The 14743-nt window shown below is 28.7% G+C and overlaps 1 protein-coding gene across 1 annotated transcript in view; it reads left to right on the top strand.

The window, feature by feature from the left end:
• Positions 1–14743, top strand: part of LOC136083210 (L-threonine ammonia-lyase-like) — a 114803-nt gene that overhangs the window by 79619 nt on the left and 20441 nt on the right. Inside the window, exons 7-8 of the mRNA XM_065802615.1 lie at positions 3203–3299; positions 3380–3455. Coding sequence (XP_065658687.1) covers positions 3203–3299; positions 3380–3455 — 173 coding nt within the window. The remainder of the gene's footprint in view (positions 1–3202; positions 3300–3379; positions 3456–14743) is intronic.

The raw sequence follows: 14743 nt of genomic DNA, 5'->3' as shown, positions 1-14743 counted from the left end.
ATGCGGAAACATAATATATATATAGTTTTTGTACTACAGTTTTTGTATAATTTCGTGATGCATTACTCTAAAATCGAGGAAATTGATTGATGCCTGTCGAAGTTTGCCCTTTTTACGCAGCTTTAGTTTCATATTTGCCCAAAATTTTTCACTTGGACAAAGTTGCGGCACGTTTGCTGGCAAGTTTGCTGGATTCATTTTTTTGGGACAAAATTAACAATATTTTGTTGATGCCATTCAATTACACTTTGTAAGTAATGGCAAGATGCATGATTAGACCAGAAGATAGGTGAATTATCATGCTTTCGAATAATAGACAAAAGTCGTTTTTTTAAGCATTTTTTCAGATAAACACACAATTTATGTTTCCCATCGTAAAAAATCGTTGAGGTTTGAAACCACACTTACAGATGGTTTGCCATACCAATACACTTTTTCAAAAATTTTTTGTTTTAATTGTTTTCAGTAAAACTAAAAACAATTAAAACCATTTTAGTTTGCAGTAGGTTTCATTATCCATTATATTGCAATTTTGATTTTCTTAAAACTTTTCTCGCAACAATTTTCAACCACGCTTTTATCCTTTGCTGAATTCTATTGGGATTTTCCAGGAAATTTCTGTTTTTTATGTTTTGTAGTCATAATTCTTATTGACATTTAGAATTGTAGAACACCCCTCTTTTTTTGACATCCCAAACGGAGTACCCCGAATTTGCATCGATACACCTATTCGCTTTTTGGTTGAGTTTCAAACTTGCCTGACCTCTTGGTTGTTGACTTTCTTTAAAATCCCCAATCTTCACTTCATGATTTGATAATACTACTGAGAGTTTTCCTTTGTACTTTATAACTTTTGCAAATTAATTGAAGCATTACAATTTTTAAGCCTCTCGCTCAAAATTAACTTTCTAACAACTTTCTTACAAATACATTTTTTTTGTTAACAGTCGAGTTTTTTGACCACGATTTTATTATTATCTTTTAACTACATTTTTATTTTTTAAAAAGATTTAAGTTTGCTTTAGAACAAAAAAATGTTATCAAGCTTAAACAAATGGTCCTTGAAATAATTGAAAAATTATAAAAATTTCTATTGAAAAAAAAAAGGGTCTTAGATACTATTTTAAATAATACTTGACAGTTGAATTCGTGTAATTCAAATCATCGAGGAAAATCAAAATATGTTCGAATCATCGAGGAGAATCAAAATATGTTCGAATCATCGAGGAGAATCAAAATATGTTCGATTTACAAGAGCTTTCGGATCAATTCTACATATTAAAACCTGAAGGGACTAAAGAATTTCTTCGATTTAAATGATCTTTTTAATTCAAGAAGTTCGAATTACAAGAGATCAACTGCTTGGCACAGCTGTTAAATTTTTAATAACTTTTTATGTCAAATTTAATTTGTTACATGTTAGACTTAGCATGTCAGAAATTGAAGAAGTACATTTTTTTTTCCTGTTTAAACGAGGTCAGGCTATTTAAGTCTCATCTATTAGTATTTTTCAGTTGATTTTATCGTAGGGCCGTAGTTATAATAGGGCCGTAGTTAAGCGATTATTAAAAAAATTGAATTTTCGGATTCACTCAAGTCTGATGGTTAATCTTGAATAGTATTTGACCAAAGGTAATACTTCTAAGATAATTTGACCAAAATATACCTGAAAAATTTAGTTGTCAGATATATTTACCCAGTCAGCACAGAACATTTTTAAAACTTATTAAAACGTATTTTAACGTTTTTTAAACATTTTAAAAACGATGTACTTACTGAGTATATACATAATATACTTAAACAAAAGTATTAAAATCCGAAATGAGTGAAGTTTAGTTCTTTAAAGCTCGTTTAAAGAACTTAAAACTATTTAATATTTGTGTTTATACTGAATCTTGATTTTTTGTTTGCTAAAAAACAGCATCTCTGGTTGTAATTTTTAAAAGCTCTTGAGATTCCTTTTACCCCTCTAACTATTGTCTAGTCTTTTTACTGTTATTAGCAAGGTTCATTAATGTTTTTTTTTGTTATTAGTACGGTCTTTGAGTCTTCAACTATTTACCTTCTAAAGTTTTATCTTGAGTATAACAACTTATTTTTTGAAAATAAATACTGATTTTGATCCTTTTTTTCTACGGCTGACTTGCTAACTACTTTAAAAGAACGGTCTTCTGGATTTTGCTAAAAATGAAAGTCATAAGGCAAGGCTATTACTCTTGAAATATCAAAATCGTTTGATTAAGACTCACGTGCTAGTTTTTTTCATAAGCTCCTTTCAAACTTTTGAAATCTCATTTTGAACCTATCAACTTTTTTTTTAACTATCAACACAAATTTTTATCCTTTTGTTCTACTTCTGAATAGTTTTCTTGTGCATAAGATTGAAATGGAGACAAAGATTGAAATGGAGACAAAGGCTCTTCATTGTTATGTACAAAAGTTTTTGATATATTCTAACATTCTCGTCTTCTTAACTGGCTTGATTTATACGGTGTATCTGGGACACATCTTATAAAGATTTGTCTTTAAAAGATGTGTCCCAGACACATCTTTTAAAAGATCTTGTTTTACATCTTTGATGTAAAACAATATCTTTTAATTCCATTAATTTTTGGGGTACCACAAGCTTTTATTTTGAGTACCACAAGCTTTTATCTTTGTTGCTGAGTTACACCTCATCATTATTATTGATCTCGCGAATAATGTTACCTTTGTAGTGTTACTGTAGCGCCACTTACAAGGAGCGCTATCTACAGCTGACACAACAATATACTCTAACTATGAGAAAAAGAACAGCCAACCAATCTTAAATTTGATCTTCTTTCTATAACAGTTTAAATTCCTGATAGTTGTATCATGAATGGGAAAACTTATTGTTTTAAATTTAATTTTATTGTATCAACGCTTTGCATACTTAGGCTATACTTAGTTTTTATTTTAACTTTCACTTTAACTTTCATACGCTTAAAATTTTTATTCATCTAGTTTTTTGTCTCGCTCATCAATGAGATGAATTCTTTTTGGTCTTGATTTTTTTCTGACTCATTTTTTGCTTTTGGTTGTAAAGTGAACTTCTGAAAAAAAAAAAAGTTTATCAACCAAAAATCTTAATTGCTGTACCAAACTTGATTGCTCCAGTAAACTTTAAAATTTAGTTTATCAAGTTCATTTTTTAAAATACCAGTTTTGTTGTTTATATTAGAGTGTAGAAAGCGAAAAATGTGCAAGCTTTAAAGCAGCGTTTGAAGCTGGGAAACCAGTGAAAATAGCAGTTGAGCAATCAATAACTTTAGCCGACGGTATTATTTCTTTATTGACGTTTTAAAACATAACATTTTTTCATAAAAACTATTAAATTTAATTTACTTTATATTTTAAGGGTTGTGCGTTTCAACGGTTGGAGAAAATGCATTTTTTACAGCACGGCCATATGTTGATAAAGTTGTTTCAGTTAGGTATGTTTTAATTATATGTTTTAGAAAAGTTAAACCAAAATAACCTAGTTCTCACTTACTCGTGAAACAGCCATTTTAGTGATTATTCTGCACGCCTTTTGTATTTTTTTCAGAAATTTTTTAATTCCCTCAAAAGCTGATTTCTTTTTTAAACATTCTATTTTTTTGTTACTTTATAGTCATAGAATTTATATTAAAGGTATCTTTATTAGTTCAATTATCGATTATCTTTATTAATACCTTTACACATTCAATTAATTTTGATCAAATTTCTTCTTCTTTTTTTTTATCATTTTTATTAAACTTTTTTTCAGTTCTATTAGAAATAGTATCACTTGAACTTGGTTTAAGTGCTATAAATATTTTATCTGTATTTATTGTATTTTTGCAATCTATTAAAGTTTTGCATTTATTTTATAAATTTTGAAATAGCCAACCAAAAAAAAATCAACTTGACTAACAAAAAAAGATATGACCTAAGCAAAGGCATTTGCAGTTAATAAACAATTAATTACTTAAAACGAAAATAAAGTCATTATAAATTTGGTATCTAGATATACGTAACAGGTTATTAGTAAAATAAGAGAGTTTTAAGTTAATTTAATCCCTAAATAAACAGAGATGGCGAGAGAGAGAGAGAGAGAGAGAGAGAGAGAGAGAGAGAGAGAGAGAGAGAGAGAAAAAGAGAAAGAAAAAGAGAAAGAGAAAGAGAGTCTGTGTTGCAATTTTAAGGCGCTGTACAGTGTGTCATTTTTTTTTTTTTTTTTTAGTTATTCACCTCCTCAAGGCCGAGAAGGCCACTACAGATGAGGAGGCTACTTAATAATGGTTATAAACCTCTCTCAACTCTATAACTCCGAAACACGAACCCTGACGAACAAGACCGCTGCGCGGAGAAACAAGTTGAGCGCGGTACTACCAGGGACGTGGTGGGGATCGAACTCGAAACCTCTCGCTTGTGAAGCGAGTGCTTTACCACTACACCACTACCGCATTTTAACAATCTAAAAGGAAAAAATTTCGAATGCGAAAATAAACAATAATTTTTCTTAAATATGCAATAAATTTACAGTACAATTATAAGCATAAAAATCATAAATTGCAAAATTTCAAAATAATAAAAATTTAATGAGTAAATTAAGAATTTACTTAATTTATTAAAAAAAAATTTGACCTAAAAATTTTTGTAGAAACCTTTTTTTTACCACTAAATACGAAAACATAGTTTTAACCAAATAAAATAACTTACTCATATAGTCGGGATTACTGGTACTGATATATTCTTCGTATGAGTCCTTAGGTGTGTCCATAGAATCTTCAATTTTCAACCTTGCTCGTTTTCTGATAAGTTAAACAAGTCGAAATTCATTTTAAGCTTCTAAGTTTTGGGGCATGCTCTCAAACTTGCTTTGGCTGGATCTGAAGTAATAAAATGGCAGTTTAACAAATACTTATTTGTGTCTATTTGTGATTTGTGTTTATTTTTGATTGTGTAAAAGAGAATAACTTTTTTAAAAAGAGAAAACTGTCGTCATCACATAAATGAATGTTCTACGTTCTTTTGTGCCTATTTTTGAATACGATTTCCTCGTAAATTGTTCCCTCTACTGGCTATTGTGTTCATTTCGAGTCTTTGAGTCTCACCTCATTAACCTCTTCTGAATATTGTCCGATAGAAAAAACTACATATTTCCATAGTTTTTCTGCCATGAAACAAAATTTTATGAAGGGTAACAGGCATAAGATACCATAGATATTGTTCAATGTGTAGATCTCGAGTTTCTCTTGCATAGATTTCAAATTTAAATTGACTTTATGACATGAGTTTATGCATTCGAGAATAACTCCCAAGCGTTTAATTAACTTCAAGTGCACTTTTGCTATCTCCGCTGACTTCGCAGAATTCCTGAAAAATCTTCTAGCAGAGTTTACATCATTTATATTACCAAACGATGCTTGGATAAGTAAAAACTATGAATTTACTGATCCTATACTTTAAAGTGTGCCAAATTATTCCCAACAGAATATAACAAATATCAGACCTGGCCGGCCGAAAAAAACTTTCAGCGTTTGCGGTCTTAAAGATTAAAAATACATTTTTATATAATAAGCAAAGTCATTTATAATTGTGTATCAATTTATACGCTTTTTACCGGCGTAAAATTCTACCGGCGGTAAAATCTAAATGATTCTTGTCAATGATATAGAATATTTTCAAAAACTACCGGCGAAAAACCTTATACTGCCGGAACGTTTGCCGTTGAAAAATGTTCCGGAGGAAGAACCTACGAAAATTTTTGGTTGAAAATCCAAAGATATGAATATTTAGTTGTAGAAACCTGTGGTTCAGAATGTTCTTGAATATTTAACTCAAAAAGACTTTATTTTTGACAATCTTTTCTGTTTTAATTTACGACTCTAAATTTACGCCCGCAAATATTCCCAGAGTAAAATTTCGGCCAGTAGTATTTTCCGCCAGTAAAAAATTCCACAGGAGTCTGTATTACTTTCAAAAAAAAGTAAAATGAAGCAGAAAGTTACTTGGTAAGGTAGTTTGCTCCAGAATTTTGTTGATCTATTATATAACAGATTGTGTCTTGGAAGGCAGTTTACAACATACTCAGGCCTTATTTTATTTTAGATCAAAATAATAAAAATTATATAATAAAAGCAAAAACTCAAAAAACCTTTGACAATCTTTTCTTAATTTTGTTTAGAACAAAATAAACTATCAATCAAGCGTTCATCAATTATTGAACCGAGCATCTTGCATTCATATGATGTAATCATTCATATGATGTAATGATGATATCGTGATTTAATGTTTTTTGTTTAGAATAAAATAGATCTTCATCGATCATCTTTCATTCATATGATATTGTGATTCAATGTTTTTGGGCATTCATAAAAAGTAAACATTAGACTATTGCAGTTTAGAAACTTACAATACTGGCAGTTTAGAAGAAATAGTGGTTTCGTTATAAGTTTCGTTATTTTTGTTATAAATATTTTCAGCTCAAGTATGCAAGCTTTATTTTAAAGTTTAGAATATTCAATTGTCAACAGATATTGGGATAAAAAAAAGAAACATTTTCATTGATTTTTAAACTATTAAGACGGATTTATGAACAAAAACGATCTTCTCCTAGATAAAAAGGAATTACAAATTTTTTTAAAAGCGAAGACATAAATTTAAATATTTACAAATAAAGACTTCGAGGTTAACTTAAGGTTAATTGACATTAAATTAATTGACTTCGAGGTTAACAGTTTTATGAGTTACAACTATAGTGTCAAACTAAAACAAAAAATCGATTTATTAGAAAATAAAGACCAAAATTGCATCTAAGTTCTGCATTTTAGAGTCTTAAAACAAATAAGTAAAAAATCAACTAACCAAAATAAAGGTAAATAAATAAACAGTTATAAAAATATACCAACGGACAAAAAGTTATTCCAAAATATACTAGCATTAAACATGAACAGTTTCTAACCACATACGAATTTTTAAACCAAGGAAAAAATGGAGAAAATATGAAATGCATTTTTTTTTTTTTTTTTTTTTGATGTGGTTGTTAAGGTGCTTTCAAAAGTTATAACGGTTTTATCACAGAGCACCGCGGAATAGCATTTAACTAGGAAGTTCACGTCTCCTTCCTTACCAATGTTGCTTATTGGGCTAAAACTGGCGTCGAACCTCTTGGTTCCGAGCTAGAATTCTAACCGCTGCGCCACGGCTCATTTTGCCTCATTTACCAAAATATACATATTTTAGTGAATGACGCAAAATTTTGTTCCGAGTTAAAGTTAAGCGGAAGCAATCAGTTGTACGTGTTTTTAGCTATAAAAAATAGGATTTACAATTTTGCCTATGTCTTGGTTACTCCAAAAGGTCAAAATCTGCAACACTACCTTATTAACAACATGAACAAACTATTCATTTTGGTAAAAAGTGTCTATTTGGTCTTAACGGAAACAAGTTTATAAGTTATTTGCAAAATACTAAAAATTATATTTATAACAACAAGATGCATTTCTGATTGCGCAGAACTTTTCGGTAAAATCCTTTATAACTTTTAAAAGAGTTTTAGGTATTAATTTATGATAATAAGTTTAATAATTAATAATAATAAGTAGTAATAATAATAATTATATATATATATATATTTATATATATATACATATATTTATATATATATAATATATATATATATATATATATATATATATATATATATATATATATATATATATATATATATATATATATATATATATATTTGCCGTATATTGATATTTACAATAAAATAAATATTGTTAATAAATAGATAATTGCTGGAGCAAGCAGAAGACATAAACTGTTCTAACACTGAACCCCATTTACATTGAAGTATGGTCAATTTATCTACGGGAATTTAAAAGTAGCTAAGTAAATAATAAGAAATTTAAACACGTTTATTTACACGTGTTGAAATGTAACGAAATATATATAAGATTAACAACAACTTAAATGTAGTAGCTTTTCAACAAAAAATTAAATTTAATTGAAATTGCAGCAGAAGTAGTGCCAATACGTATTTTTTTTTGGTAACTTATATTATTTATGTATTTGTTTTAAAAGAGATATTTTAAATTGAAGTCTTTTTGTAATAAGAGACTCTTAGGTTCTTCCCAGTGGGCACAAGATGTAAAAAAGACGTCTTTTGAACGTCTTTTGAACGTTTTGGACGTCTTTTGAACGTTCAAAAGACGTCTAATTTAAGTCCTTTGCCCACTGGGTTTCCTGAACTGTTCCAAAGAGATGATATGAATATGACTTTTTTTTGTAATAAACTTTGAAAAATGTTTTTATATAAACGGTCCACAGTATTGGATTTTGTAAGAGCTTAGTTTTAAATTAGTTTTAGGAACAAAAAGTTATTATTTAAAAATAAAGTAGGATATTTGTGCGAAATTTCATTGAAGTACGACTTCAATAGAGTAGGAAGAAAGATCGTACTGAAAGTCGAACCATAGTATTTTGAAAATTCACGTAGAATCGCCATTTGTAGAATCAAGTCTTATTTCCAGCTTAGTTAAAAATTTTTTTAGCATTTCATGACTTGAATAGCCAAATACGCCCAGTGAAATGTCTTTCTGTGTAAATTTCTTCCACCGCTTATCAAAAGACAAATTAAAAAATAAAAACATTTACTCACAAATAGAGGGTAATATTGTTTCTTAATTATTAGCGTTATTATTGAGTTTGGTGGTATAAAATAACTGTTTCAAAAGTCGTTTAACCTAACAACAATTCAAAAAAACTAATTTTTGGAAGATATTCTTATGGTAGCAATTTTAAAAATTAATTTACCTTATTTACATTCTCGTATTATATTCTCGTATTAAATTTAATTTTAAAAATATTATCAGTTTAAAGTTCAGCTTTGGTGCCATGGAAGAAGAAAGCACATTAAAGATCTTTTGTTGATTAGTATCTAATTTAAAGCTACAATATGCCACCTACATCGAGGATGGCAAGTCATCCTAAAGTGTTATTCCATCAAATCCTTCTCGAGACTATGAAATTAAAAAAGCAGAATATGTAGGACCTGTACAAAAAGCAACGTGGTGCACGGCTAAGAACTATGTGAATAAACTATTGTTGTAAACAGTTAACAGATAGTAAATCTTTGACGGGTAAAGGACACATTAAGGACTAAGCAATTTATAGGGTACAAAATTATTAAAGCTTGGCGATATGCCAAATCATTGAAAACCTTTACAAAAGCATGATCCTTTAACAGGATCATGCAAACAAAAAGCTCCTAGAAAAATGTTTTGCATGGTAAAACTCAAGATGTTAATGAATCTTTGAATGAGCGAATATTTTAAAAGATTTCTAAAGAAAAGATCCTTCATTACAGCTATATTTCCGATTCTTTAAATTTTTAGGTTTTAACAAAAGCTTCTGTAAAAACAAAAAAAAGTTACGAATTGCAAAGACATTTCGAGTCGTATTGAACTTTAGATTTTTATAATTATGAGTTTTTATTCATAGCATTAGTACATTTTGTTGCTTTATCGGAAAACCTTAACTTTTTGAGATACTTTGTAACAACTTTAAACCGACGATATGGTATTTCATACTAACAAGTACTCTCTCGTTTTGACGGAACGTTTTATGAAAATATAGTATAAAATATAATATAAACTACTATGTTCCTGATAAAATAACTCCTAAAAATAACTGCGGTGTTCTTGCCGTGGAAATAAACAAATTTACTTAATTGAGAAAATGGCTGAACCGTTGTGAAACTGTCTTTTGTTAAGTTAGTGGAAAAACTAACCACGGAGGCATTCAAAAAGTATGTATGCAATGAAACCGCTTATTTAGGACTCCCTTTCCTTTTTTACGCACCTGTCTGCTTTTAACAAACCCCTTTCCTTCTGGGTGCGTACGCATTATTTATTACAAAATCAGCTCTTCCCCCGCCTTCTCCAACGCATAAATTTTTCATAACTTAAAAAACATAAAAGAAATTTTGTTTATTAGGATTATCTCTATTATATAAAATAATATTGAGTTTTTAAATTCGTGAAATTCAAAAAGTTCATTTTTTTTAAAAAAATAAAGAAGTTCAGGAGAGCTTAGAGAGCTTAGAGATCTTTGACATTATAAATACACAAACCAATCAATCTGTGATGGTCAAATTTTATTTTTCTTCATAAGGTTTTTAAGAGAAAAACGATTAGTTCAGCTGAAATAAATCAAGATTCACCTCTGATAAGTGTGACGCTTTAAATTAACTTTGTTATAATTTTTTTTTTTAATATGGAGTAATTTTAAAAACTTTTAAAATTCAAGTCATGTTATTGACTTAAAGCTTGGAAACATGTTATTGACTTAAAACTTGGAAACGTAAAACTTGGAAAAAGAAATTTAAAAATTTTTACCGTTAAAAAAAACTAAAGCCGAATCTGATAAAAAATTGGCTACAAAATGGCGAAATAATAAAATAAAAAGTAAAAAGTTTCAGATTTTCTATAGAAAAATTTAGAATAACTTAAAATAAATGTAATGCTTGTAAATGCAAACAAATAAATACATAACATATGCAATGAAACACAATAGCCATTTAAAGTCACTTGTTTTTCCACAATAACTTCCTAAACTTTATAGCTAGCCTATAAATAAAAGATAGTAAAGCCCTATAGATTTTTTGAGATTTTGGACACCGGGGTCAAAAATGATAGACTCTTTGGACTCTGGTGTTAGAGTTTTTTTTTAATTTTTATCTGGAGCTATTACAAATAAGATTAAAATAGTATTAGATTACTTTTAAATTTTCCTTAAATGAAATAAACGTAAAAGTTAACTTGTTCCGTATTTGCTGGATAACGGGAGCCGGTGAGAATAATGGAATTCTAAAGGAAGAAATTACTGAGAAAGCCATATCACATGACCAATCTCAACCAGCAAGAGTTAAATCTTAGTTAAAATAAATTTATTAACTGTATTCTATTGAGTTCACTTTCATTTTGCAGCAGGATTTGCCAGGATTTGAGTGCATTTATCCTTAAAAATGTATTGTAGTAGCAAAAAATCTAAAAGGATTGCCTATCCCACGCCTACAAAAAAATTTTATATGCTTTAACTATTGATACTTTTATTTTTTTTAGGTTCCAAAAAACAATTTTTAGTGGTGAGTGTGTTTAAAATAGCAAGCGTCAAGGTGCAATTTAAACTTTACTTCAACTATTAAATCATTTAAAGTTATTTTCAGTATCTTTAAAATGTTATTTAACTTCTAAATTTAATCTAATTGAGACAAAAAAATTATTGGAATCGAATCATAAACAACTAAGAAAAAGTGTTGTCAAAAATGATTTAGTTAAATTTTTTTTTACATTAGTTTCAATAGTTCCAAATTAGATAACAATTTATAAGGAAAAATAGTTCAATATATCATCATCATTACCATCAAAAAAACTATACAGCATTAAAAGAAAAAACTCGATCATGCGCAAAGAAAAGCCTATCGTCAATTAACTCAGATGTAAAGCGACTACAATGGTTTTGTGTCACGTATTTCAAGACACAAAAAAGTTGCTTAACAATTACTTGATATATTAGCAAATACAAAGCAACTCGGTAGGGATCTCGCAAAGCACCTGGAAGGCGCTCAATTGCTTTTAATGAAATAAATTTTAAAAACTCATCTGGGTAAGAGGAGTTGCTTTTACCATTTACTAAATTTCCTGTTGATTTCAGAGTTTTGGGCAGCTCTAAAGGTTGTTTCCAGAGCTTTTCAAAACTCAGGTTTAAAATAATATTTTTAAAACATTTCTCTTCAATCTCCTGTTCATACAGCATAAAAACTTGCTGACAATTGGAAAACTATTCTTCTCATCTTATAAATATGAATCAGCAGCATAAACTCCAAAAGAGTCGCATGCTATTGTTGTTTTTTGTTTTTATTGAGTTCGTTATTCATATTTTTATTGGCGAGCTCAATAAGTTTTTAGAGGGGGACTGGTACTGATTAGACCTAGTACTGATTAGACCTTTCGATATATAAGAACTAAGAAACCAGTTATAATTTTGTAATTGCAAAAAGTTGACTTTAACGCAACGTCTATTATAATTGGGTTAACTTACACAACGTCTGTTATGAGTGGGTTAACTTTATTCAAAGCCAGTAGTAATTAAAGCTTTTTAAATCAAGGTAAATTTACTTTTTTTAACTTTTTTGAGTTTTCAATTTATTAAATATTTTCAAGGAGACGTTAACTCCAATTATTAATAATAACATAGATATAAAAATATCTCCTATATATATATATCTCGGATATATGGAAATATATCTCGGATATATGAAAATATTGTGCTCAGGATAATTGTAGAATAAAAATCATCTGATGAACAGAATACTGGTAGATTGTTCATTTCGATTAGCGTGCTGGATGAACCAGTATTGGTTGTGCTAAATGGACCAGTATTGGTTGTGCTAAATGGACCAGTATTGGTTGTGCTAAATGGACCAGTATTGGTTGTGCTAAATAGATCTTGTTTCCTCTTGTTACTTTCTAAAAAAAATACTAAAGTTTTCCTAATATAGTAAAATACAAAGATTTGCCAAGATTTTAAAGTTTGACTAATGAAAAAAAATAATAAGAGTAATAATAAGGCATGTATGTAACGCATACATATATACCACGTATGCGACTGATTTTTATGTGTATTACACGTCTAGAAAAAAGGTACTGGATGACAAGACTAACTTTAGTCTTCTGCGAGCTTTCTATAACTACCAACAAGTAATTCGTTTTGTCAATCTTACTAAAGTTTTCTTTTTATCATATCAATACACAAACATTATTTTAAAATGTAGCTAATGAACATATAGTGAAACATCGTATGATACCTCCAAATGTTAGTAGATTCATTTTTATTTGTTATATTTTTTATTTTAATTGGAAGAGTATAGAGATATATTTATAGGATTATTTTTCATGTTCACATTATTATATTGTATTTGATATTTATTTTAATCATGTCTTGGAGTTGTATGCAACTATATTTATTAATTACGTATATTTTGAACCTTATTTTTAAGATATTTATATTCGTACATCTTTACCGCCAATCTGTGATTGGTTACTTGGAAACACTTTGTTGTCGTAAAATAAATATGTATAAAAAAATTATTTAAAAAAAAATTATCATAAATATTTCAAGTATGTTTTCATAAAGTTTTCAAGAAAACGTACGAGTTACAAAGAAAGTTTCTTTTAGTTTTATTTTATTATACTCTTTTTTAAAATATCAATTTTTATGAAGTGTTAAACATTACTTTAATTTATTTAATTTTTTGTAGTTAAATTATTTTTCTGTTTGTTTTGTAGCTAAATAGGTTAGTTTAATCTATTAACATATTAATAATTTGTTATACCATCATTATAATATATCAAGATATGTTGTTAAGGCCTAAACTAAATTTATTTTAGCGTTTTCGTTTGGAGAAAATTTAAAAACATCTTTAAGATTTATAATAAATATTATTGTAAATATTTTATTTATTATAATAACAATTGCTATTACAGGGCCAACGGGTTTCGAAGTGGAGGGGCACAACTGTCACTTTTAAAAAAAAGTCCTCTATATCTAAAATTTTCTTTAAAAATAAAATATATTCTTCAGAATTTAAGTCATTGCTACCCCCCTCCTCCCCAACCCATAGTGTTATCGGCATTGTATTATAAACATATAAACTATTGATTTGATATAAATACTTACTTTCTGAGCAATATTACTTATATACTTATACCTCAACATTCATACTTATTTTCTGATCATCAGTATAAATTTCGGTCTTCTTGTTCTACTGCTGATTTGTTAACGGTAATAACTGATAAATTTTATTCTGCATTAGATAAATGTGGAGAGGTTAAGATTATTGTTCTCGACGTTTTTAAAGCCTTTGATTAAGTTTGGCATGCTAGTCTTCTCGATAAGCTTTCTTTTTACGGTGAATCAGGTAACATTTTTAAGATAATTTAATCCTTCCTTACCAATCGTAAAATAAAAGTTGTCCTTGATGGACAGCACTCTTCTTTGTATTCTCTAACTTCAGGGGTTCCTCAAGGTTCTATCCTTGACCCTATATGCTTTTTTAATTTAAATTAACAATCTCCAGAAATTCTCACATTTAAGATGAAATTGTTTGCTGATAATACTACCATTTATTCTTGTCTTAATAAGAAGCTATCTCATTTTTGCTACAGCATAGAGATCTCAGTGGCTGGTAAACTTTACCTCAGATAATGCTCAATTTTTTTCAGGTAGTTGTTACTGCAACAATCTAGATCTTTCTATATTTATGAACGGCAATGTACTTAATGAGTCATCTATCCTTATTCTTCTAGGATTAACTCTTACTTCCAATCTTTCCTTGAAACCATATATCAAATCAATTTCGAAATAAGCATCTGCTAAGATTGCATCTAGTTAATGTGCTCGCCGCTTTCTTACTCGGATTCTATTCTTTACTTTTCATAAATCTCAATTTCGTTCTTGTAGAAATATTGTTGCCATATCTGGTGCGGAATTTTCAATGATATCCTTTCTTTTTTTGACAAGTTGCTAAAACGCATAGTAAACATAGTTGGACCTGCTCTCGAAGCCAACCTCCAACCATTATCACATTGTCGTAATGTTTCTTCTCTTTCTATTTTCTTAAATACTATAATGGGCATTGCTCTGAAGAGCAATCATCTCTTATTCCATCTACTAAAATTCATTCTCC

This window comes from Hydra vulgaris, chromosome 08 (assembly GCF_038396675.1).
Source record: "Hydra vulgaris chromosome 08, alternate assembly HydraT2T_AEP".
Taxonomy (NCBI): Eukaryota; Metazoa; Cnidaria; class Hydrozoa; order Anthoathecata; family Hydridae; genus Hydra; species Hydra vulgaris.
Note: the sequence above shows the minus strand (reverse complement) of the source record. Positions and strands in the feature narration are given on the sequence as shown.